At 63.2% G+C, this 25116-nt stretch overlaps 1 protein-coding gene across 1 annotated transcript in view; it reads left to right on the top strand.

Annotated features, from left to right (window-relative positions):
* Positions 1 to 24360, top strand: part of LOC117641188 (atrial natriuretic peptide receptor 1) — a 91744-nt gene extending 67384 nt beyond the window's left edge. Inside the window, 8 exon segments of the mRNA XM_034378333.1 lie at positions 134 to 302; positions 20188 to 20337; positions 20470 to 20662; positions 21787 to 21961; positions 22224 to 22322; positions 22865 to 22956; positions 23055 to 23197; positions 24306 to 24360. Coding sequence (XP_034234224.1) covers positions 134 to 302; positions 20188 to 20337; positions 20470 to 20662; positions 21787 to 21961; positions 22224 to 22322; positions 22865 to 22956; positions 23055 to 23197; positions 24306 to 24360 — 1076 coding nt within the window.
* Positions 24361 to 25116: the final 756 nt, after the last annotated feature.

Genomic DNA, 25116 nt, shown 5'->3' with positions numbered 1-25116 from the left:
TCACCGATCTTCTGGCCCACTGTGGGGCGCTGCATGTAACCGTGTGCCCAACCTAACCGAGCCGTCTGTGCGAGCACTGTTAAAAGACCCCCAAACGAGACGCGGTGGTCTAATCAGCCTGTTCTGTTTGCAGACATCGTGCAGTCCGTGAAGGAGGGCGGGCGCATGCCGCTGCGGCCCGGCGTGGACCAGCTGTCGTGCGAAGACGAGGTCATGAACCTGATGCGGCGCTGCTGGGCCGAGGACCCGGCAGAGCGGCCCGACTTCTCCGTGCTCAAGCAGACCATCCGCAAGCTCAACCAGTGAGTACACACTCGTTTGGCGCCGCGCGCTCCGCTCCACTCGGCCCCGCGGTGGCCAAGGTCGTCGTGACGGTGCTCGCAGAACCTACCGCGGCTGGCGAGCGCACGCAACGGTTTTCAAACCGCGGCGCCGCAGTCTTCGTCTTTGTTGGTGTTTCTCCACCACCCCATCTGAAACAACGTGGACTTGACCTTGCCGGGGCGCAGCCGGGTTTTGTGATTTTGTTTGGACCCGATTCTCATTTCCTCCAGTTTCCAGGTAGCTGTTCAAACGTTGGCGGCTGTTTCCCGCCGGTCCGTCCGTCCGGCCCGATCCGTGCAAACGGATCCATATTGCTGTTGACCGTATTGCAGGCGGCACACTGCTGTCCGTGATTGCCGCTCCCAAATTGACTTGTTTTTGTCGAATTGGCGCTCCGCATTTAAATTAAAACGCTTTGAATCGCGCGCGCGCTCGGCCAAAGGCGGCCAAAGGCAGCCGACGGCGGCGCCGATATGAAAACAGCTGCGCGACGTTATTGCGCGCGAGGGAGGGAAAAAAAAGGAAGGTCGGCCGGCCGTTCGAACGGAGAGGCTGTCCATTCCCCGGGCACCAGTTTGCTTTTCTCCCTTTTATTAAAGACTATTTGAAGCGGCGCGCAAAATGTCGCCGTCGTAAAACATGGATGCGGGGCAAGCGGGGCAAACGCGCAATTCGGCGCGTGATTCAAATTTGCCGCCCCGGCAGTGGCGGTACCTGGACGGAATGGCGATGGAGCGGCGATGGCGCGGCGCCCTGCCCGATCGCCGATACAGGGGCTTTACGGTGTGGGGTATTAAAGCCATCGGCCGCGCCGCCGTGCCGCCTCAGCATCCACTCAACTAACACGGCGCCGCGCTGTTGGCCAGCCTGGGACTCTGTCTGTCTGTCTGTCTGTCTGTCTGTCTGTCTGTCTGTCTGTCTGTCTGACTGTCTGTCTGACTGTCTGTCTGACTGCCTGTCTGACTGTCTGTCTGACTGTCTGACTGTCTGTCTGTCTGCCTGACTGTCTGTCCGTCCGTCCGTCCGTCCGCCCGGGCCCACCATAAATACCCCGCCAAGTGAGGCCGTTGTAAAGCCCGCCCGGAACGGAAACGGATCGCACATACCGCGGCGGCGGCGCGGCCGAGATGCAGTATTTCTTTCTCCAGCGGCTCCAGGCCCAGGCTCTAGGCTCCGGACTCAGACAGGAAGAACCTGGCCAGGCGCGGCGAGGCCTAAGGCGGCCGGGGTGCGTCCCGGATCTCCCGCGGACCAACTTTTAGCGCCGGAGGGAAGTCCACGGCGGGGAAACGACGCCGTTTCCGCGGAACGCGAACAACGGCGCACTCCCACAGCAGTGTACATTTTTACTTAATTTTTTTCCCCATTTTCAATTTTATGTAGGGGTGTTTTTCGATGTTGGCCCTTAGGTTCTGTTTGTGATTCGTGGATGGTCTTTTTTTTTCGTTGCCGTTGTTTTGGCGTGGTTTTTTCTCTCTCCCTTCCCCAGGCTGTGCGGCCTGCGGCCAGCCTTGAGACAAGCAGCTATCAGGTTGCCCACTCAAGCGCGCACGGCCCGTGGCGTGGCTCGGCTGGCGTGGCTCGGCGTGGCGCGGCGTGGCGGGAAAGCTGTAGAGTGGCCGTGTGTTGTTAACACGGCCCCGGCCGCCCCCGCGCGCCAGCCATGCCATGCCGCCTGCCTGCCCCGGGCCCGGCCGGCCGGTCTACCTGCGAGGGATGACTTGTAAAGGCTTTTACGAGCGGGTGAAAACCATCAGCGCGCCGGTGGTGCTCGACACATGTTTTATTCAGGGGACGCGCGTTAGGTATTGAATGCCAATCGGGCTGTTGTTGCTGCCTCCCCCCCGCAGCCCGCGCAGTGCCGCCATTGTCCCCTGCTAGTATTCGAACCCGGGGTCGGGCAGTGCCGGCTTGGAGGCCACGCGCGCTGCCGGCCGCACGCTCAGGCGCGTCATTTAAATTAATTATTTGTAGTGTAGTGTGCCGGTCCTGCACGCCGCGACGGCGGGGCGGCCGGGATGGCGGTCGGGATGGCGGCGTGCATTCCGAGTGGGGCACGGCCACCAAGACCGGCAAGGCGCCAACTCCAGAGGAGCCGGACCGCCCCGCGCGAGTCGCCACCGCCGTGCAGCAGGACCTCGAGCAGGACCGCTCCGAACAGCGTCGTCCTCTCTCTCGCACTCGTGGGGCTCTGCGGGAGCGTTGCGCTGGGGCGCGAGGGAGACGGCCTTTGTCGGGGTGGGGGGAGTCAATTAGCCCGGTTCCGGCACTCCGCTTGTTGTTGATGCTCGCCGTCCTTTTCGATCCAAGGCTGCTTTCCATGAGGGAAAAATCATTACCAGAGGCGAAAGGGGCCGACCGACCTGCTCGGAAGGAGCGCGCCCAGTGTGTCTCCGTGTCTCCGTGTGGGCTGGCCCGATGGGCTGGCCCAATGGGCTGGCCAGTGCCGGTGGCGCTAGTGGAGGTCGATACGTGCCGCCTTACTTGTCGCCTTGCGTGCGCCCGAGTCCTTAAGGTCGCCTCGATTTCGGACGGAGATAGCTCGGACCGCGGCCAAAGCGGCAAAGCCCGCGACGGGGAAAAAGCGGAGTCGAATTAAGAACGCCGCGCGAGTAAACAGAATCCCGCACTTTTTAAAACCTGTCCTTAAAAACCAAACAGAAAGTTTCACTGAGCGCTGTCAAGACCAGCACGGTGACGCGGGACAGAAACAGAGGGAAAAGAGCCACTGACAGGGAGAAAGCGGCGGCAGAAAAAGAAATACTGTCTTATCTGTGCGACAAGTAATGTTTAAGCCTCGCCACGCACAAAACGCCGCTGACGGCAGTATTTGTGGTGTCGCGCCTCCCCTCTAACTCTCCCCTGCCTCGCCCCTCCCGCCCCCTACCTCGCCTCTACCCCCCCCCCCCTTTCCCCCGACTCCCCTGCCCGGCCGCACCTGCCCTGGAGCCGCCAGCCAGCAGCCAGCCAGCCGGCAAAATGCTCCCGTCCTTTACACAGCCTACACTGAAAGATAAAAAAAAAGCTGCGTGAAGAATTAGCTGCACGCATGCTATCTTCGCGGCGGCGGGCAGCCAGCCGTGCAAGCGGCGAGCAGTCTCCTTCCTTCACGACACCGTAAAAGAGGCCGACAAGCGCGGCGTCCTGGCGGCGGCGTTGTACCCCGTGTCCTCCTCCACTCCGTGCTTATCGCCGTGCCCGCGTGTCGCCCTCCTTTCCCAGTGGACGTGATGCGCCGTGCCACGCCGTGCTGTGCCGTGCCGCGCCGTGCCGTGCCGTGCCGTGCCGCGCCCACGCCTCCACACACAATCTCATTTCCGGCCCATCATGCCTCGTATTCATGCCCTGGCCGCGCGGTTCGAGTCAACCTTGCGGCGCCTAGCCTGGATAATGGAGCATTCAGACAAAAAAGAGAGCAAACGACGTGAAAAGGAGAGAGAAAAAAAAACACGTGAGGTTTGCTTGCTGTAAAATGGTGCGGTGCTCGCTGGGTCGGTCCGGTCCGGTCGAGGCCATCCCTGCGTCCTGCGCGGTCCTGCGTGCTGCCGGGGTCCCCAGGGAGGCGCGCGCGGCCCGGGACGTCCGGGACGTGCGGACCACCAATTTCTCATACTTCAATAAAAAGGATTTTATTTTTGTTTTTTGTGTTGCTGGAACTGTAAAGGCGGGGTCGTGTTTTTTTTTCTCATTTCGCTCACTCCAGCGAATCGACCTCTACTTCTTGGGCGGGGCGTTTGAGTGGGTCCACGGTCCGCCGCTGGGTCGCTGGGTCGCCCTTCACCCCGCCACGTCCAGCCCGGCCCGGCCAGCCCCGGCCAGCCCCGGCCTTGACACTTCCCCGGGCGTTGCGACAGGTGTAAGTGCAGCCCGCCGAACTACGGCGCGGGGCGGGGCGGGGCGGCGCGGGGCGGAGGCGTTCCAAACGGGCGGAAGACAAACTCTGGAGTCCCGGAGCAAGGCGACGTGAGGGGAGTGACTGGGGCTGCCTCGGCCTGCCTCGGGCCTGGCGCGGAGGTGTGTCTAACAGCGGCCTCCACCTCGCCGCCGCTTGCCGCCGCTTGCCACGCCGACAAGGTCTTCCCGAAAGCAAAGCCCCCGTTTTATTCCCGGCATGCCCTGCCCGTCTCACTGCGTCTCACTCGGCCTGCCTCCACTCCGAGTCTCGAGGAGCGAGTGTCGAAGGCCGCCGCGTCTGCAGACTGACTCTCGAAATGAGTCTGCTCGATTTGACTGACGTCGGAATGTGTTTTCGGTTTTGGCGCGGACATGTCCAGGCGCACGCCTGCACGCCTGCTTGCCATTCCGCGAGCACCCCCACAAGTTCGGGGCCTCGCCCGGGCGGCGCGGGGCGGCGGGGCCTGCCTGTCTCTTCCCGTTCCCTCGCACCCTTTGTGGCCGACCCTGACCCGCCACGCCCGTCACCCCGTGCCCGCTGCTTGCACCGCGCCGCACCGCGTCAACCCGGAGTCCTTTAACCTTCCTCTCCGGCCTGGCCTAGCCGAGGGCCCCGCCTGGCCCGGCCCGCATCTCAATGGGAGCGAACTCCAACACCTGGTGGGGCCTGCCCTGCCTGCCCTGCCTGCCCCGCTGGTTTGCCGTCGTGCCCCCGGGGTCCTGGTCCTGGCCCTCGGCGTGGGCGCACAGGCCCGCCCGGCCGCCTCGCTCGCTCCCTCCCACATGCCAGCCAGGCAGCGAGGCTGCTGCCTGCAGATGTTTACATTGTGCCGAGATCAGATACGGAGTACCCTGCGAATAGGGCCGCGGGGGAGTGCTCGTTATTTGCAGTTAGCAAACGAAATCTCATCCATCTGTTTCGCAGCGCAATATCAATCACATTCCCGGAGTGAGCAGCAGCGCCAGCAGCGCCGTGCCCCCGGCCAGAGGGAGGCTGGAAATGAAATGGGCAGAGCAAAAGCAGGCACCGGGCACGCCGAAGCACGCCGGAGCACGCCGGAGCACCCGGAAGCTGAAACGCACCACCGAAATTGGAGATCGGAGCTCGAATGAAGGAAGCCCCCGGATTGGCGCCGGGCCGGGCCAAATCCTTTGTTGCGAATAATATCCCCTTCCTGCGCATACACGCGCGGGAAAAAGAGACAGAGAGAGGGAGAGAGAGAGAAACTGCTGACACCCGCCGCCCCGCATCGCTTCCGCGCGGCGCTTCCCCCCCCCCCCCTTGCGCTGCTAGCCTGCGGGCCACGGCGCCACAGCGCCTCGGCATAAGGCGCCCCCGGCTATTTGCACTCGTCCTGCGAGTAAGCAGCCCGTCCAATCAGGAAGCCGCTGCTTATACGCACCACCGCCCGAAGGGCGGACGGACGGACGGACGGACGCTGAGTCGTGGCGCCGACACATTTTAGACGCCGTGATGGTTATTGCCCCCCACTCGGCCAGCCCCGCCAGCCCCGCGCGAGGGTCGCTGCCCCCTTCGTGCATGGCGGGCACTTTCTGCGGCGGGGCAGGGCGTGTCGTGGCAAGGGCAGGGCACAGCACGGGCAGAGCGTGGCGCGGCACCCAGCGCGACAATAAGCCCAGAAGAGGCCCAAGGCGGCGGAATATCAGAAAGTCACGTAGGCAGACAATGGTAGTACGTACCGCTACTGCTTCAGACACCCCCCCCCTCTCTTCCCAGCCTCTGATTCCCCCGCCCCTCTCCCCTCCCCCCAACCGCAGACGACCGGCGCCTCCACGCCCTTATTACATCACAGGCGATTTGCATACACTTCAGCAACCGCGTAAAGGAAGGCGGGGGCCGCGGGGGCGCAACACGCGGATCCGTGCCGGTGCCCCCCCCCCTCCCCCCAAACCGCTATCACGCATCGGGGCGATAACAGATGAAGGGTGGGGACACCGCGAATTATGACCTTGGAAACTGGGGTACACACGCGTCGCCGCGTGCGTTCGTGCGTGCGTGCGTGCCGCGTGTGCGTGCCAACCACGCCTCGTCAGTTCGCAAACAGTGCGTCGCGGCGTGGCGCCAAAAAGTGCTGGCTGGCGGCCGTGAAGGCCGTGAAGGAAGAAAGGCGTTTCCTGGCGGCGAAAAATCATCCCGCTTAATTTTATCACCGCCGCTCTTCTTTTTCTCGTCGCGGGGCGGTAATTTATGCAAGCAGTCTGTGCGTTGGCAGTTCCCGGCTTCGTTCTCCGTTGCAGTTCTCGCTCGCTCGCTAGCTCTTGTTTCCCGGGGACTTTATCTTTATCGCGCTGGGCGTAATGAGTCGCCTCCTCGGGGCGACGCGCCCAAACTGGCTGCAGTTGCAGCGGCGGCGCGGCACGGAGCGCCAGAAGACCGGTGACCGGTGGAGGCGGCCAAAACCCTAGACGCGTTTTGAGCTCCAGAGTCGCTAAGCAAGGCTCGAACCGAACGTGTGATCCCACCAACGGATTCCTCGTTCGGAGAGCAATCCATTGGTGGGGTCACACGTCCGGCTCGAGTCCCATTTAGTGACTCTTGGGGTTCGAAACGCGTCCAGAATTTTGGCCTCCCCCCTGTGCGGCGCGGCCGGCGGGCGCCTGCGAACAGGCGGGTAGGCACCCCGCCCGACCGCCGCGTCCCCGGGACTGCCCGCCTTTTACCATTACCATTACGGGCTGGACCACAATTGGGCGCTCGCCTCGCCGCCAGCCGCGCTGCCAGGCGACAGCCTCGAGTCGGTTTCGCCCGATTTTCTTATCTTCTTTCTGGTGTTGGTAAACCCTCGGGGCGTGATGTCCGACTGGTCCAGCCAGTCCGCCGCCGCCGGCCTCGCCCCGGGCTGCGGGCTGGAGGCTCCGGTCGGGTCGAGGTCGTTCACTTTTCACACTTTCCCGATGACCCCCCGACCGGTCGCTCGGTCGGACGGAGCCACATGCCGTTCGCCGGACTTTGTCTTCTGGCAAGTTTTCCGCCAGCTCGGTGTGTCTGTGTGGGACGTGTGTGTGTGTGTTGTGTGTGTGTGTGTGTGTGTGTGTGTGTGTGTGTGTGTGTGTGTGTGTGCGGCGGGGGGGGGGGACGGCGGGACGGTGGCGTCTGACCCCGCTAAAGCTTTTCCCCTTTATTCCAACATGTGGTGCAGTTTGGTTCGCCCCGGCTCGGCGCCTTGCACATGCGCATTCCAAGTTTGTCCCTTTATCTTGGTCTTGGCCGTCTTGGCGGGCTGGCCAGATATATCGCGCTGCGCCGCTGCGCCGCCTGCCACCAGATTAGGATTTGATTTTCGTTCCCCGATGCTCCGGAAGGAGGGCTCGGGGGCGTGGGGCTGGCCGTGCATCGCGAATCGCGTCAAAGGCGAGGCCGAGGTCGGTGCCGCAACGCCGCAACGCGGCAGCGCGGCAGCGCGGCAGCGGCCCCTCGGATTGGGGGATTTTCTCCGGACAGCAGTGGACAGCAGTGGACAGCAGTGGACAGCAGTGGACAGCACTGCGCCAAGGCCTGATAGGGGCCGACCCTTTGGGGCGACGCGTCGGCGTCGTCGTCGCGGAGGCGGCGAAGGTCTGCTTGGGATGGCCGAGTTTATCTTATGTCAACTCCAAGGAGCCGGAGCGGCCCGGAGTGCCTTGGAAGTCCCGGACAAAGGGCTCGAGAGGCTCGAAGCAGCTCGAAGCTGTCAGTAGCCCTGGAGCCCTGCGGCGGCCCCCTGCGGTCGGGGGGCGGCCGTCCGGCGAGCCGTGGGGCCGTGAGCTGCCGACTGTTGTCGAACTGCAGCCTTAAAAGGGCGCCCCGCCACGCCCCGCGGCCCGGGCCGAACCGGCAGCCCAGCAGGACAATGTCTCGAATCAGTGTCTGTTTTGTCTTTCGGATGCGCGTCACGCGTCCGGCAGCCAGGCAGGCAGGCAGGCCAGGCAGCCAGGCAGGCAGCCAGGCAGGCAGCCAAGCAGCGAGGCGCCAATTTGTCACGTATGCCGAGTCCCTTTGCGTCCGGCACTGCGTCCTGCGTCCTGCCGCCGCCCTGCCGCCGCCCTGCCGCCCGGCACTGCGCATACCAAGCGCGTCGTCGCCTTGATGAGTCGCCGACTTGGGGGCGGCCGGGGCGGCACCGCCTTGTTGTTGTTGTGTTTGAATTCCCCGCGCCAGCTGTGCAGCTCTGTCCGCAGCGCCGTATTACGTCGCACTAATTCTCCGAAAGCGACCTCCGGCAAACTTGAGGCTTCAATTCAGGGCCCAGAAATTTTTGAAGAGGGCGTCAAGCCGCGCATTCTGACTGCTTTCAAGGATAGTCAGGCGGCTGTCTGGTACACTGCTGGCCCCCATCTGCGCACGACACTGCTTTGAACTGCGAATGCCTCGCGCGTCCAGCCAGAGGCCCGAAAGAGGCCTGGCGACGAGGATCGGGCAGTGCGAACAAGGTTACGCGCCGCGCTCATCCGATTTGTCGGCCGCGGCCTCGGCCGGCCTCGGTGGCGCGGTGCGGTGTGGCGGTGCAGGTGGCGAATTCGTTATCGCCGGCGATGACTCTTTCATTTCATCAGCGCGGCCAGCCAGCCAGCCAGCCCGGCCACGCGTAATTACCACTAGATTGCATGCCGTCGGTTTAATCTGCCGCCATGCATGGCCGCGGCCGGGCCGTGGCGCCAAAGTGGCTTTGCATCCGATCCGCGCGGCGCCACCAGCGCCACCAGCGCAACGCGCAGCCGGCTACCGCGCCGCGGCACATCGTGCGGCCCCCAGCCAGCCTCCGGCGTCTCCAGCCAGCCCTGCAGGCAGCCTCCATAAGGAGCGTCCGGAGCGAAATGAAGACCCGTGCCGCCTCACGCCGCTCGCGCCTCGGCCCACGGCGGCCTGCGAGTGAGCAACGCGCCGCGTCGACCGGGGCGGGCCGAGGCTGCCTGCTCCTTTCCATTGCAGATTGTTTCCCACTCGAGGAATCCGCTCGCCTTTTATTGCCCCGCGCTCGCGCTGCCGGCCGTGCCGGACGAGCCGAGCGACGGGCGGAACGAGCCTCGGAGCGGACGGCGCGGCCCGGCGTCGCGCGGCACGGCGCGGGCTAATCCTTCTCTTTTCAATAATCTTGTCTCTTGCGGAGTATCCCGGCCGGGCCGGGCCGGGCGAGGGACTAAGGGGCGGCGGCACGCAGTAAATGAAAAACTTTGGGCCGCACCGGCGGGGCGCGGCCGTGGCCCGGCGCGGCCTTTGCAACGAGCTGTTTGGTATTCTTTGACCCCGGGCGGCGGGGCGGCGTGTCCTCGTCGTCTGCCCAGCCCGCACGCCCCCGAGGAAGTCCCGACGGGCGAAACTCGAATCTTTGGCGCCGTGCGGTTAATTATGCCCGGCTGCAAATGAATGTACCCAGGACCAACACGACTGGACCGGCGAGTCAACAGCGGTCGGGTTGGGGCGGGCTGGGATGCTGGGGGTGGCGATGAAGGTGTGAAGGAGGAGGGCGCGCAGGGGCGCGGCAAGGCCCAGGTTGACGTGGTGGGTGACGGTGACCCCGAGGGAGCGGCTCGGGGAGCGGGCCGCGTGCCAGGAATCGCTAAACGCAGTATCGCCACGCTGATAACCGGAATGAGCAGCAAGACGACGGCCATGACCGCCTCCACGAGGACGGACGGGCCCGCCCCGCCCCGCCCCGGCAAAGTCGCGCGTGCAATATTCCGATAAAAGGAAAGGGCAACCCAGTTAACCCTCCGCCGCCGCCAGCCCGCCGCCAGGGCGCCGCCTTCACCAGAAAGCCGAAAGGGACTAAAATAATCTCGGCCACTTTTGGATGTCGCGGACGCCCACGCCCTCCCCTCCCTTCCCTCCGCCGCCGTGCACGCTGCCAGCCTGTCGGCCTGTCGGCCTGTCGGGGTCGTCAGCTTCCACGGAGTCATTTTTCCCGGGCGGGCTTGCTTGGTCCGCGCTCTCAGTTCCCGCGGCGGGGCGGTCTCTGGGTTGCCGGGTTCCGGGGCCCGGGGCCCGGAAAGGGAGTGGCAAAACCTCGGCCGGCCTATCCATCTCCCGCTCCTCCTTCTCCGTCTTCCCTCCGCCACTCCGGCCTTCTGCCAGGACGAGCATCGGCGAGATAGAGTATCAATGTCTGCGGCAGGGCGGTGGGGCCGGGCGTTCCGCGCCGTGGAGGCCGCGCAGGCCGTGGCCGTGCTCAGCCGAGTCGGCTTGAGTCGCACCCGTTCTGACAGCCGGAAGCGCCGAAGCAGCGGCTCCGCTTCGCTTGGACCGCACCGCACCTACCGCAGGCATCCTGGCCGATCCACGCAGCCGCGCAGCCGCATGGCCCTGCTGCTGCCAACTTTCAGGCCTTTCAGACCGCCCCTCGGCATTGTCATTGTCGCCCAGCATCGCCGGGTCCAAGTTGATGGCGTTGAGGGAAGACCAGGGAAGACCCGCCGGGACGGACGGACGGACGGACGGACGGACAGACGGACATCGCCGCGACTGGGCGTGACGCTGTTGGCCAACTCATTCGGTTGGAAGTGACAGCTGGAAATTGGAAAAGGGGAGGGGGCAGCTCAGCTGGGCTCGGCGGCCTTGTGCCACCTGGCATCGCCAGCCCGGCGCCTCGCCTCGCCTCGCGTCGCGTCGTCCTCACCGCAACCGATATACACCGTTAATCCCCGACGCGGCGTGGAGAGACTCTGGTCTCGGTCCCCGAGATCGCGCCCCGCCTCGCCGGAGCGGAGCGGTCCCCGAGGGTTGGGCCGCGCCGAGGCCCCGCAGTGGCCGCGCCGTCAGACTCGGCGAGCGACGGCCAATCCGGCGGCGTCTCGGCAGTGCCGCCAAAAGCGCCAAAAGCGCCAAAAGCGATAGCGCGCGAAGCAGGCCAAGCCACTTCCCGGCGCCGTTTTAATGAGCCAGGCCCCGTGGAGATTGAGGGGAGGGGGAGGGGGAGGCTCGCTATCGACATCCCATCACTCCAGCGTCACGAGGCCAGTCTCCGACAGCGGGGAGAGCACACACACACACACACACACACACACGGGCGGACGAGCAGTCACGCTCGGGGTACAAGACGGCGACACTGGCTGCCAAACCAAAAGGCGCCGGACGAGAGAAGATCCTGAATTGATCCCTCGGAGCCCGTGGTGCGAGGCACGGTGGCGGCGGTGGCCCACGGAGGAGCTAGCCCTTCTTCCCTTCCCCAAGACTCCCTTCCCTGGCCCCTTGCTTCCCCTGCTACTGGCACCTGCCAGCTCGGGCGGGGCGGCGGGGCGTGCCGCGGCGCACCTGATGCCACAGGCCGTCGTGTGTGCGTGTCCTTTGACGAGAACCGCGCGGCCGGACAGGCGGACAGACAGCCAGACAGACAGGCAGGCAGACGGACGGGGGACGCACCGCACATGGCGACCCATCGATAATTCAGTCTGCCGAAATTTGATGCGGTCTCGGACACGTGTCCGTGCACGTGTCCGTCGCGCTGGTCGAAACGTCCGGACTAATCAACCCCCCTCCCCCGCCCACCCCCTCTCCACCCCACTGTTAATCCGGGACGCGACGCGACTAACGCTCGCGTCAACAGGTGTGCGTTTCCGTCTGATTACTTCCATATATCCTGTTTTTGTTGCCGTTGTTGTTGTATTCTAAATTTAAATGAAGGAGCGAGGGGACTCTCAAGACTTGGGTGGGCGCGCGCCAAGTCCCACAGTGGCTGCTTGCCGCTCCTCGCATGCCATCACACAGTCAGTCCCCCCCCCCCCCCCCCCCCAACTACCCGCCTTGCCGCGGAATTTATGAGCGCCGGCAATTCCCTTTTATGTTGGAGGGGCATCGTGTGGGGGTTGTGGAGTCGTGCGCGTCGGAGAAGGTGGATGTGTGAGTACGTGTGTGAGTGCGCGCGTGAGTGTGATGGTGAGTTCGCACGGCTGCAAATGGAGCGGTGGAGATGAAGTGAGTGCCGGGCCGGGCGGCTGAGTGATCAAGCGGATGAAATGGAAAGATGTGCGGCAGGAAGGCATTGTGCCGCGGCACACGCCGCACAGCACCCACGGCGCACTTATCCGTCCACTTTGCGCAGAGCCCTTCCTCGTCGGAAGAAGGGAGAGAGGGAGAGAGAGAGAGGAACAAGGTGATTTCCTTGTGGGTGCCGCCGTTGGTGTGCGCGTGTGGAGGGACGTGGAGGCCCCCGCAGCCCCGCCCCGCGGCGTGCATCAGCGGGGCCAGCGACCCCTCACCCCCTCGCCCCCTCGTGATTCGGGCGGCCAAGCCGGAGAGAGAGAGAGAGAGACAGACCGACAGACAGAGAGAGAAAGAGAGAGACCGACAGACAGAGAGAGAAAGAGAGAGCGAAGGCGAAGCAGGCCGTGTTTATGGTCGCGTCCCCCGCGACTGCACTTCTTGCTCCCCGATATGTCTGTCCGCCTGTCGTCTGTCCGTCGCGCCCCCTCATCCTCGCCGGGCGTCGCCGCGCCGCGTCGCGGGGAACAATATTGGTCCTTTATCTGTTTTCCTGCGAATCGCTGTGCGCCCCTCGCGGCCCCTCGCGGCCCCTCGCGGCCCCTCGCGGGTTGCGGCTCGACTTGCAGAGGAAAGGCACGCCCCGCCTGGCGGCCTCGCGCCACCGCCTTTGCGAGGAGCTTGGCGTCGTCGGTGGCGTGTCGGCCGCGGGGCGGGGCCATGGCCGGGGTGTGCAGGGGACAAATAAAACCATCTGGCGAGCTTGCCGCCGCTGCCGCCTTGCCGCCAGCCGGTTCCTCTTGTCAACAGCCTGTTTGCGATTTGCCGTAAAAGTTGTCATCGGTTTCCCCGGCGCGGCGGTCTTCCTCGCCGTCGACTCGCCGACGTGGCGAATCGGCGCGGCCCGGCGCGGACGGCCGAAGGTACACTGCCGAAAACGGAGGCCGTGAATGGAAAATGGCGTTGCGCCGAGACCAGCCGAGACCCACTCCGGCGAGACGGCGGAGAGTCGAGCTAAAGTGCTACTTGGCGTCCCCGCCGCGTCCCCGCCGCGTCCCTTTCTCTCGTTTGTTTCCCCATTCTTTTCCATCCATCAAACGGGTTGCGAGTAAAACAAGGGCCGTGATAACAAAAAAAAAAGAGGTCTCCTTTTTTCGCGGCCCCGCCCCTCCGTTCGCCGTTTGCCGTTCCCAGCGCGACGGGCAAGAAGCTAACGTCTCAGCGCGCCTCCCTCCCTCCGCCAACCCCCCACTTGACTCAGGGTCAGTCTTCGTCGCCTCAGGTCTCGCTGGTCTGTTGGCGGTGTTTGTTTTCGACGCCACTGCTTGGCTTGCTTCGCTTCCGAGGGATCCGGAGGGATCTTTGTGGATCAGTCTTCCGGGTGCGGAGCGCGCAGCTGCAGACCGAGAGTCGCTTTCGTCGCTCTGTCTCCCTCGCACTGCAGTGTAGGGCGGCCCGCTTGGGGGCGAGAGAGACAGAGCAAGGAAACGGCCCTCAGCCTGCAGTGCGAGTCCGCGTCGCGGCCAAGGAGTGGCTCGGCTTTGCGTTGCTCCGCGGCGCCGGGGCCGACCTGCACACTGCTTTCGAGAGTCGTTTTCGTCGCTCTGTCTCTCTCGCGCTCGTGGAGCGTCCCACATAGGTGCGAGCGAGACAGAGCGACGACTCTCGGCATCACTCCCGGCGGTGCGTGATTGGGCAACGAATCGCAACCCCCTTGCAAACTTGCGCGTTGGCGTCGTGATTGCCCCGCGGTCGCTAACAGTCGGGGGTGTGTGTCGCTGTGTCGCTGGCGCCGCTCGGCTGCCTCTGGTTGGCGCCGGAAGATGATGGTGGCGCCGAGGCCTTCGGCGGCCTTTGGGGTGCAAAACAGGCAGCCATCCGCGCCGCCATGCACGCCGCCAAAGAGCGCGGAGCAGCACGGAGCAGGCAGGAGGCCTCTCGCCCGCTCCCGACCGCGCCCGCCTTGGAGCGCCCCGCCCCGCCCCGCCTCGACCGCCTTGGAGCGCCACGCCCTGGTGGGCGCCACAGAGACGAACTGGAGCGGAAAGTGACAATTTCCATGTGTTAGGCGGTGGCGCGCCCGCGGCGAGGCCGTGGAGGCCGTGCTCCGAGCGGCGGCAAGGTAGATCCGTTCTCGCTCTCCGTTGACACGGTCCGCCTTTGTGGACTCGACGGCCTGTTTTCACTGCCGCCGCGTGCTGACTATTTGATTGGCCGCGCCGGCCGCGTCGTCGGCGACGTGACCTTTGCAGTGCGGGCGCCACGCGTGACGACCCGCCGGCCGCGGTGTGGCACCTACGGGCACCTTAGGTGGCGGCTCTTGTGCGTGCGTTCGCGTCTGTTTTTCCTTTTTTGTTGTTTTTGTAAGTCACAAAAAGGCGAGCCGGTCATGGACCTTGCGGAGCCGAGCCGAGGGCGTACGCCGCCCTCGCCAATCCGTGTTAGTGCGTGTTGTGTGTGTGTGTGTGTGTGTGTGTGTGTGTGTGTGTGTGTGTGTGTGTGTCGAGGAGCACTGTCGGCGACGCTTTTCGGAACCCCCGTATTGTGTCGCTGATTTACATTCATGTGGATACATGTATGCGCAGGCCAGCCGTTGCTCTATGCGTGTGCGTGCGTCCGTGTGTCTGTGTGCGCGTGACGCACTCACGGTAAACTTGCCCTCTGGTCGGCAGCGGTCTGCTCTGCGGCGACACGCTGCATACTATTTTTCTTCTTTTTTTTAAGTTTCTTTTTGGTGGGCACACCTGAGCGTGGCCTCCTTGTTGATTATGCCGCCGCGCTGCGCGGCGCCCGTCCCAGTCCGTCCAGGCCGTCTTGTTTGTGCGTGTCGGCGCATTGGTGTCCTCGCTGCCCAGCGGACTGATGCCGAGAGTCGCTTTCGTCGCTCTGTCTCGCTTGCACCCGTACGCGACGCCCCTTGAGTGCGAGAGAGACAGAGCGACGAAAACGACTCTCGGAATCAGTCTGCTGGCCCGGCCCCATGACGTCGGCAATGGGGCGGCACAGCGGCCAATCATAGGGACGGACAGACAGACAGGCGGGCACACACTGCGTGTTTGCTGGGCCTACCAATTCCATTCCGATATTTAATTTGATTCGTTCGGACCACAGCGTCCTACTCCGGGCCGACGATTTTGTTTGCCTCATAAATTTGTAATGATGTGTGTCCTCTCCGCTCCGCCTCCGCCTTCTGTTAAAACAGTCAGAGAGACTCTGGCGGCGGACCGATGCCCCTTTTCCAGAAATACCCCACGGGGGCTTTCACAGAAGCCTGTGCGCCACAAGGCCCAAAGGGTTTTTTCTTCTTCTTTTTTTTTCCAAACTTGACCCATGACGCGTTTTTAATTGTTTTTTTCTCGCTGTCTTTTTTTTTCGAGGCTGCCAACTTTCCCTGTGCCCGGCCGTCTTTTTTGACGGGCTGCGGTGGGCTTAGTGCTGGTCGCTGGTTACACGCGCCGCCACGCCACGCCGCCGTGCGTGGAGCAACATGTCCACCCTCTCACCGCGCGCCGCCCCTCGCCGCCTCAAGGGGCAGCCTTTACGACGCCCCTACAATGTTGTGTCACATACACTTTATTTATTATTTTTCGCGTTATAAACCCCGCCCGCGCCGTTTATCCCGCGTCACGTTTTTATTTTTCGATTTTTTTTTATTTTTTCTCTTTCCTCTTCATTTTGTATATTAATAAATCCTTCCGAGGCCCGCCGTGGTGGTGGTGGTGGCGCTCGGCAAGGCAAGGCAAGGCAAGGGCCCTCTTCTTGTGACGTTCCTAATCTGCTGCCCCCAGCGGGAAAGTATGCTTGTGCTGCGTCGTCGTGGCCCTCTCGGCTTGCCTCGCCATCGGCTTGCCTCGTCCACGGCTTGCTTTTCGATCAGCAAGCCTTTTTTTTTTCGACTTGCTTTTTGATCAGTATGCCTTTCCTTCGACTTGTCTCTTCTCCGACTTGCCTCTTCTTCGACTTGCCTTTCCTTCGACTTGCCTCTCCGTCGAATTGCCTCTCCTTCGACTTGCCTTTCCTTCGACTTGCCTCTCCGTCGAATTGCCTCTCCTTCGACTTGCCGTTTTTTCGGCTTGCCTCTCCTTCAACTTGCCTTGCCTGCCGTTCGCCGCGGCCCATGGCGCCGTGGCTCGTGGCGTCGCGCTGCAGCGCAGAGCGCCTGTGAACGGCGACATAGGCAACCCGGACGGCAGGCGCGTCCGAGGCCGGCCTAACTCGCAGGCGCTCCGCCCGCGCGCCAGACAGACAGCGCAGGCCCAGGCCAGGCCTGCAAGCGGCGGGTTGCCCGCCCCGCCCCGCCCCGCCCCGCCTTCCTGCCCGCTCAGCCGATCTCCAATCGAAATGGTCCAACTTTGTCGCCAAGTGGCGGACTGGCGGGCACCAGCACCGGCGGCGCGAGGGGGCCAGGAGGGGACCGAGCGCCAGTGGCGATGAGACGGCCAGCCCGGCGCGGCCCCGCTACCTTCCCGATGCCAATATCAGTCCGAAGTGCACAAGTCTCATTTTCCCTCTCGGCAGTGTCGCCGCCACGCCGCGCCACCACACCCAGCCACCAGTTGGCGTCCAGTTTGCAACTCCAAGTCGCAGGCCGCGCCCTGCAGGCCGACTCCAAACTGACTCCGTCTCTCTCGCACTCCCAGGGCGTCCCGCAGCGGTGCGAGAGAGACAGCGACGAAACACCGCGGAATGGCGGTGCTGCCCGCGGCGCTGGCGGCAGAGTGTCTTTGTCCGTCCGCGCGGCGCGTCGCCGCGTCGCTCAACTTTGACTTTCAGCTTTCAGCCGCCGTCTGCTAATGCCCCTGGGCTGGTACTGCTGTCCATTGTCGTAGTTTTCGAGGCCAAACGTTCCCTTGTCGAGGGAAATTCCCCGCAAGTTGGCAACAATGGGGCACGTGCTCGCCCGCTCCGCTCCGCCGGAGTCCGGAGCATGCCGGAGCATCGCGGCCAGGCCGGCCGGCCGACAGGCAGCTCGGCCCGCCCTGGCCCTGGCCCTGGTCCGAGTGGAGCTTCCATGGGAGTGTGGCACCGAGTCAACACTCTCATACTTTGAATACTGCTTCCGAAACTCTACTCAGGAAGTTGCTCGCACGCGCCGGCTTCGCTGGCTGGCCGGGCTGGCCGGGCAACTCGGAGAAACAAAGCGCGCTGCACGAGGGGTTGCCGCCGCTGCCGCCTCGGTGGCGGTCGTGGTGGTCGTCCCGCGGGGCCGGTCACTTGCACGGACAGGCGCACTGCTGGACGGACGGACGGGCAGACGGACGGCAGTGGCGGCGCATGCATCGCGACACTCGCCTCGCCTCGCCAGATTACCCGCTCGTTCATGAATGTTTGTTCTGGGACGACAGTTTGCCCTGCCGCGCCCCGTCCGGTGGCCTCTGGCCGCTTCGGCAAACTGTGCGACAGTGTGACGTCCGAGGCGGGGCGGGGCGGGGCGGGGCGGGGCGGGGCGGGGCCCGCGGACGACACAGTCATGCGTCGCTGACGGTGCTGACGGGGCTGCCGGGGCTGCCGACCTTGGCTAGAGGTTCTGGCCGCGACGCGCCGCGACGCCGGCCTCAGCACAGAGGGATATTCTCGCGCCAAAGGAGAAGGAGGCGTCGAAGAAGGACATAATGAAATAGGGTGCGAATAAAGCGGAGGCGAAGGTCGCGCAAGGGCGGAGGGCAAGGGCGTTCCTGTGCGGGGGGGCATCCCCGGCCCGCTGGGAACTGAGCCGCCCTCCGCTTTGAGGCCGCCAAGGTGTAGCGTAATCGCACTTGCAAGTTAAATCGAGAGAAACCGCCAGTGGTGTTGTTATTGTTGTTTGCTATCGGCGTCGTCGGGGAGGTTCGCGCGGGGCTGAGCCGCGGCGCCGCGGCCGAAGCAGTGGCGGCGACTGGCGGTCGCTCGAGGAGATCGTAATTATAATTATCTCGACGAGTAAATTTATGCTGATTAATTGCTCGGGAGGAAAGCTCGGGGCGGACATCTGTTGCTCGGCTTGGCCGCGCCGCCGCGCTGCCGGCTGCCGCCCCGGTCGTGGATTGCAATATGACGGCAGCTGACGGCCTCTTTTATTGCGCCTTTTTATTGCAATTGGGTGTCTTCCGGCAGCGGCCCGCCTAGGTTTGCCTCCGCCGTGCTGGCCGTGCTGGCCGTGCTGCCATTCGGGCCGGAAGGGAGGCAATCTTCCGCTTGGCGCGCCTCCGGTCCGATCCAGTCCGGCCCCGCTCCTCCCTGGCCACGCCGTGGCAGGCCGGCTGCTGGCCGTCACCGGACGGCCGCCCTGTCGCCCGGAAACGGGCTTGCCGCTGTTTGTCTCGGGCCGCCGCGTCCGCGCTGCACTTTGGAGTCTCTGTCTCCGTCGCACTCACGGACCGGACCGTCCGGTATTGGTGGGAGAGAGACGGCGACGAGCCGCGACGTGACCTGCTGATGCGGAGCGGACCCATTCCCATTCGCACCCCGCTGAGTACCGCGAGGCTTAGTCGTCACGGTCCTCGAAACTGGCGCGGTTCGATCCCGGAAAAGCCAGACCGGTTTCCCCCGCGCGTGTGCCCCCCTGGCGGCGGGAGCACGGCCGTCCCGCCCCTCGGTGGGGCCCGGGGCCCGGGGCCCCCACCTCGAGTCGACGGGGAAATCGCGGCACCCCTTTTTCGTTGTCCGAAACTAGATTGGCCTTGGCAATGAGGCGTGTTAAATTGCGTTCACGAGGCGGCCGATGGGGTCGGAGTGGGTCGGGGAGTGGGTCGGGGAGTGGGTCGGAGTGAGGCGGTCGGGGCCCAGGGCGCCACGACGCCACGACGCAGCGCCCCGCGCCGCCCCAATTGGAAAAGGTTAGAAAGGCGGGCAAGTTAAGCCGGAATGGATGGAATGGCACGGCGAGGCAGGCGAGGCTTGCCCGGCCGTCGGGGCCCTACCCCGCCCCCACCCCACCGCCAACCGCCACCGCGGTCCAGTCGGACCAGTCGCGGAAAGGAGGCAGAAAATTAGAATCATTTTCTTGGCGTAATCCAGTGCGGCAGTGCTGCGCGCCACTCGGAAGGACAAGGGTGGCCCCGCCCCGCCCCGCCCCGGGCTGCGGCTCTGCGGCTGGTAGAGACTCGAGCTGTAGAGACTCGAGGTGGCTCGGGGTCCGGCTATTGGAGTGGCTTTCAGCGCTTTCAGCCGCCTCGCGTCACGCCAGCATGGCGAGGCGGGGCGAGGCGGGGCGGGCGGGGCGAGGCGGGGCGAGGCACAGTGGGCCAGAAGACCGGTGGTGGCGGCCAAAACTCTAGACGCGTTTTGAGCTCCAGAGTCGCTAAACAGGCCTCGAACCGGACGTGTGACCCCACCAATGGATTCCTCGTTTGGAGAGCAATCCATTGGTGGGGTCACACGTTCAGTTCGAGTCCCATTTAGTGACTTTGGGGCTCAAAACGCGTCTAGAGTTTTGGCCGCATCCACCGGTCTTCTGGCCCACTGTGCGGGGCGAGGCACGCCACGCGCCTCGGAGTCCCAGCCTCGCAGTCGAAGTTGGCAGTAATGCGGTTTTTCTTTTCCTTTCGGCCGCAATAATAATTCGGTGGCCGAGGCAAAGCCAAGGCAAAGCCGAAGCAAAGCCGAGGCGGCTGGGCGGGAGGCGGTCGGGAGTTCGGGAGCACTCCGATGCGGAGTGGCGCCTAACCTCGTTGCCCGACTAATTTAGGACTAATTCTTAACGTCGCACGAGCACGGCAATGAATGATGAATGACAATGGGCGACTGTTGATTGTCGCCCATTCATCGCCGTGCGTGTATTGGCAGCATTGTCGCTGCACAGTCATTGTGTAGGGCTCCATTGTGCCCTCCGCGCCACGCCTCGCGCGCGCGCGCTATCTCGTGTCAAATTTATACCCATTCATGCCTCGCTGCGAGCATTACAGACATGACTTTTCATCACGAACGCATTCGCGCGTGCGTTGTCCGAAACGGGGAGAGGGACAGCGGATTAGGAATCAAAGTTTCTGGGACAGCGTTCCCTATTATTACACCCCGCAGTCGATTGCCCGACGATAAAAACTAGAAACTGAGCGGTTTGTTTCCTCTTGTTTCAGGGACCATGAGTCGGGCAACATCCTGGACAACTTGCTGTCGCGCATGGAGCAGTACGCCAACAACCTCGAGTTCCTGGTGGACGAGCGGACGAGCGACTACTTGGAGGAGAAGCGCAAGTGCGAGGAGCTGCTGTACCAACTGCTGCCCAAGTGAGAGCCGAGCGGCAAGGCCTGCGCAAGGGCCTGCGCAAGGCGGGCGCAAGGGCCCGCGCCCCGCTGTGCGCCATTCATTTCCGGCCTGGACTGTCCTCGACTGCCCTTGACGCGCTGCTCTGCCCGCAGGTCCGTGGCCAGCCAGCTCATCTCGGGGCAGTCCGTGATGGCCGAGACCTACGACAGCGTTACGATCTACTTCAGCGACATTGTGGGCTTCACGTCGCTGTCGGCCGACTCGACGCCGCTGCAGGTGGTGGACCTGCTCAACGACCTGTACACGTGCTTCGACTCCATCATCGAGAACTTCGACGTCTACAAGGTAGGCCCTGGGCCGCCCTGGGCCGTGGGGGAAGCGTCGCACAAACAGTAACAGGCCTCGAATCGAACGTGTGACCCCACCAATGGATCCCTCGCACGGAGAGCAATCCGTTGGTGGGGTCACACGGTCGGTTCGAGTCCCATTTAGCGACTCTGGAGCTCAAAGCGCGTCTAGAGTTTTGGCCGCCTCCACCGGTCTTCTGGCCCACTGTGGGCCGGGGGAGTCGACGCCCGGGCGGCTTGCGTCGCTGCGGCGCGGCGCGCGGTGCCCTGGTGGTGCCGCTGTCCCCAGAGTGGGGCTTTGGTCCGCGGCCAAGTGGGGATGCCTCACTCCTCACTCGCCCGAATTCCTCCTCCGTTCTTTCGTTCCTTGGCCCGGCCTTTGGCGCCTTGGGCCCGGAATGGGGCTGGCGCTGCTGGCTTTGCGCTGCCACTGCCGGCGTCGGCGCGAGGCACCAGGCGTCAGCGGCGTCAGCCTGCGGGGCGGCGATGAATGGCTGCCCGACAGCCGGCCGGCCGGCCGACGGCTCGATGGCGGGGCGGGGTGGCAAGCGTAGCAAGAGATGGGGATGATGAAGGAAGCGAACGGTGATATCTCTTTCCGGCGCTGCAGCCCGCCGAGGCTTCTCTCCGACTCAACGGCAGCGAGGCGGCGGCGCGGGGGCGGGGGGACGGGGGCGGCGCGGGGGCGGCGACGCGGAATGGAGGGGGATTGTATTTCGGCCACACCACAGTCCACCCCCATCCCCCTCCTTTTTCTCTCTATCTCTGTCTCCATCCCCTCTGTCCATGTCAACGCACACCCCGCACCTGCTACAGTGCTACCCCCTCCCCCTCCGGCTACCCTACAACCGCCCTTATCCGGCTGAGCTACCCCAAAGCCAGCCAGCCAGCCAGCCTACGCCGCTTGAATGCGACAGTGCTCTGCATCCATGCGCGCCCACGCTGCACCCGGCCGTCGACACCCCGCGCCGCAGCGCTGCATGCGACACGGAGTATTGACCAGCTCCAAGCGAGGCGAAGCGAGGCGAAGCGAGGCGAAGCGAGGCCTTTCCAGCCTGTGCGGAGATGTCAACTGTGTTTTGATCTTGTGGTTCGCTTTTACAACGGGTTCTTTTCTTCCAGGTGGAGACGATCGGGGACGCGTACATGGTGGTGTCGGGGCTGCCGATGCGCAACGGGCTGCAGCACGCGCGCGAGATCGCGCGCATGGCGCTGGCGCTGCTCCACGCCGTCAGGGACTTCAAGATCCGGCACCGGCCCGGCCTGCAGCTGCGGCTCCGCATCGGGCTGCACAGCGGTGGGTATTGGCATCGGCCCATGGCACTGGAATCTTCTGCTCTAGGCTTGAGAAGTCAACTGAGAAGAACGTCATCTCACTATGGGGAGTCGAACCCAGGCCTCTTTACGGGCTCGATCTATAGTGACTCGCATTGACGCTAGATCGACCGTCCGACCGACCCACTGTGGCCGCGCGCCGCGCTGACGTCAAGCATGGCGTCACGGTGACGTCTGGCGGCGCCGGGCAATGACACTGGCCGCGTGGCGCGGCCTTGTTGCAGGTCCCTGCGTCGCCGGTGTGGTGGGGCTCAAGATGCCGCGGTACTGCCTGTTCGGGGACACGGTCAACACGGCGTCCAGGATGGAGAGCAACGGAGAAGGTACGAAATGATCTGTTGGTCCGGCGGTCTCTGGCGCGCGCCCGCCGCCTGCGGTTCACGAGGTATGCAGGACCGCTCTGCACGCTGCATGCTGAACCGTGTGGCCGTGCGGCGAGGGGCGGAACGGGGGCGGGGGACGGGGTGAGCGGTGGGCCGTCCTGTGCTGGTGAAATACAGTCCGCAGCCGAGACGGCACTACGGCACTACATGGGATAGGGGGTTGTTTTGTTTGGGGTGGGTGGGTGCGCCGCGTCGGCCGCGCGCTCGGAATGTGTCTGCATTCCCCGCTCAACGGCGGAGGGCGGGGCGGGGCGCGATGTGGGACGACGCCACGACTCAATATCGGGCAGACCCTGCAGACTGATTCCGAGTGGGAGGTCTATCACTCTCTCTTTCTCGCTCATCGAGGTAACCCTGTGGGTGCGAGGGAGACAGACAGGCCGATCGGAATGAGCTTGCCGTTCCCGGACAGCCGTCGCACCGTGCCCTTATAGGCCCTTCTTTCCTTTTCTCATTGTTGGCTGTCTCTGTCTTTTTGGCAGCGCTGCGGATCCACGTGAGCGCCGCCACCAAGGCCCTCTTGGACACGTTCGAGACCTTCGAGCTGGAGTGCCGCGGCGAGGTGGAGATGAAGGTAGAGCACCCGCAGCGTGTTGTGTACAGTGTACAGTGTTTACCTTCGGCAGCGTGTTGTTCGCTTGTTTACTCAGTTTCCTCGTTCCTCGTGCGTAGGGCAAGGGGCGCATGACGACGTACTGGCTGCAGGGCGAGAAGAAGTCCCTCTCGGCCACGGCCACGGCCGCGTCTGTGGGCGCCTCCTCGCCGCCCGGCCTGCCCCCGACCAGCGTGCCGTCCTCCGCCTCCTCCACGGCCTCGTCCACGACGCCCACCCCGGCGCCGGCGACCGCCACGTCGCCGACGGGGACGGGCGGGACGGGCGGGACGGGCCTCGCGGGAGGGACCGCGGCCACCGCGGCCAACGGGGGCGCCTCGGCGTCCGCGGCCGCCAACAGCGCCAACAGCCGGGGGCGGCAGGGCGGCGGCTCGTCGGGGGCGCCACCAGGCGCCACCACGCCGCTGTTGTCGTACTGCGGCAACAACCACTCCGGCTCCATGGAGATGACCGCCACGGCCAACAACAACAGCCACTCCCTGGACAAGCTGGACAAGGCCACCGTGACCACGCCACTGCTCATCGCGTCCAGCAGGGAGACGGCCGCCTGAGCGAGTGCGGCCGGACGCCGACTTGGCTTCAGCCTGGCCGTCAACCTGGCCGTCGACCTGGCCGTCGACGGCGACGTGCAGCGGGCAGCCCGATGAAGGGCCTGCGACTTGGCCGTCCTGGTCTTGACGGGCCGTGCGAGCGGTGCGAGCTGGCCTTCGGCCGTGCCACCCCTTGACGGCGAGGGGTGCGGGTGCGGCCCTGCGGCTTGCGGTGTGACAACCAAGCCGCCCCGTCGCGGCACTGCTAGGCACTGCGGCCTGCCAGTGAAGTGGACTCATGCGGACAGCCCGCGGGTTCGGGCTGGAACCCTCCGCCACAGCAACTTTCCTTTTCTTTTCGTAGTCCTGGTTCGATTTGTGGCGATTGTGATGTGATAGCGCGACCCTGTAACTACTGCGAGTGTACGGGCGTCTGGTGATACTCCTGCTGTGTGTTTCGTGTCATTAGTTCTCTTAGCTTCAGGACTCGGCGGGTTCGAGCCTGGATGGATTTAGAGGTGGGAATAACGAGATCCTGGGTGGGAGGACCTGTTTCTGGCACCCGTCGTGTGTATAGTGTAATCCTTAACTAGCCGGTAGCAGCACTTGATCACATCATGGACCTACTTGACGGACGCTAAAAGTGGTCCATCGGAGGAAGGAGTAAGCTCTTAGAGCATATTCAATAAATTGATGTGAATATAATATTTGTGAGCAAACGTTTGATTTGTTATGACTCAATCTGCTGCATTTGTTCTCTTCCTCCTTCTCAATCCCCAGGACGGGCTCATTACAACTCAACAATTATCATGTTCATTTAGATACATTGTTGTGATGAATCTGTGCTGTATCGTGCCTAATTGCTGGTGGGTAAATTAACTGTGCCAACTCAAGGAGAACCAAAAAGTTGCGGTGATATCATAATGACATGCTTAAGTCATTATCATCATGTGTAACTTCCTAAGCCAATTCAATTTATGTTAATGCCATAAACACATAAATGAATTTAACTTTTCTTGTGAAAGTTTTGGTGATTAATGGCAATTGAGAAAAATCACCAATTTTATTTCTTTCCTGGCAGATCTAAGTACTTAAAAGTAAGGGCGACTAGGATAGTACATAAATGTCAGTATGACCTGTGTTCTCAAGGGAACTCCCTGTATTGCAAGCCAAACAGTGCAACCTCTCTGTATTTATTTGTAGTACTGTAATTAGTTTTAATTATGCCAATGAAGAAAGATGAGTGATTCCTCTATGTCAGGTAGTACTCCCCTGTCTCCCCATGTGATCATTTACCTTGTCATTTTAGTTCGGAGTAATGTCTCTTGGAATGCTTTACTCCATTTTGCTGTTTTGCTGATGATCTGGGATTAACCGCCCCCCTCATCAATTTATTGTGGATGTACTCGATGGAGCTAAGTATTATTGATTAATTTATAAAAATCAACACAACATCCTGCCATTTCTGTTAATTTATCAATTAATTAATATTAAGACAGAAAAAAAAAATGGAAATACAAATAGTGGGACCCTAGGTCTAGTTAAAACATAAAATGAAAAAAAAAGCAACAAAAAAACACATCATTAAAAT

This window comes from Thrips palmi, unplaced genomic scaffold, assembly GCF_012932325.1.
Source record: "Thrips palmi isolate BJ-2018 unplaced genomic scaffold, TpBJ-2018v1 HiC_scaffold_15, whole genome shotgun sequence".
Lineage (NCBI taxonomy): Eukaryota > Metazoa > Arthropoda > Insecta > Thysanoptera > Thripidae > Thrips > Thrips palmi.
Note: the sequence above shows the minus strand (reverse complement) of the source record. Positions and strands in the feature narration are given on the sequence as shown.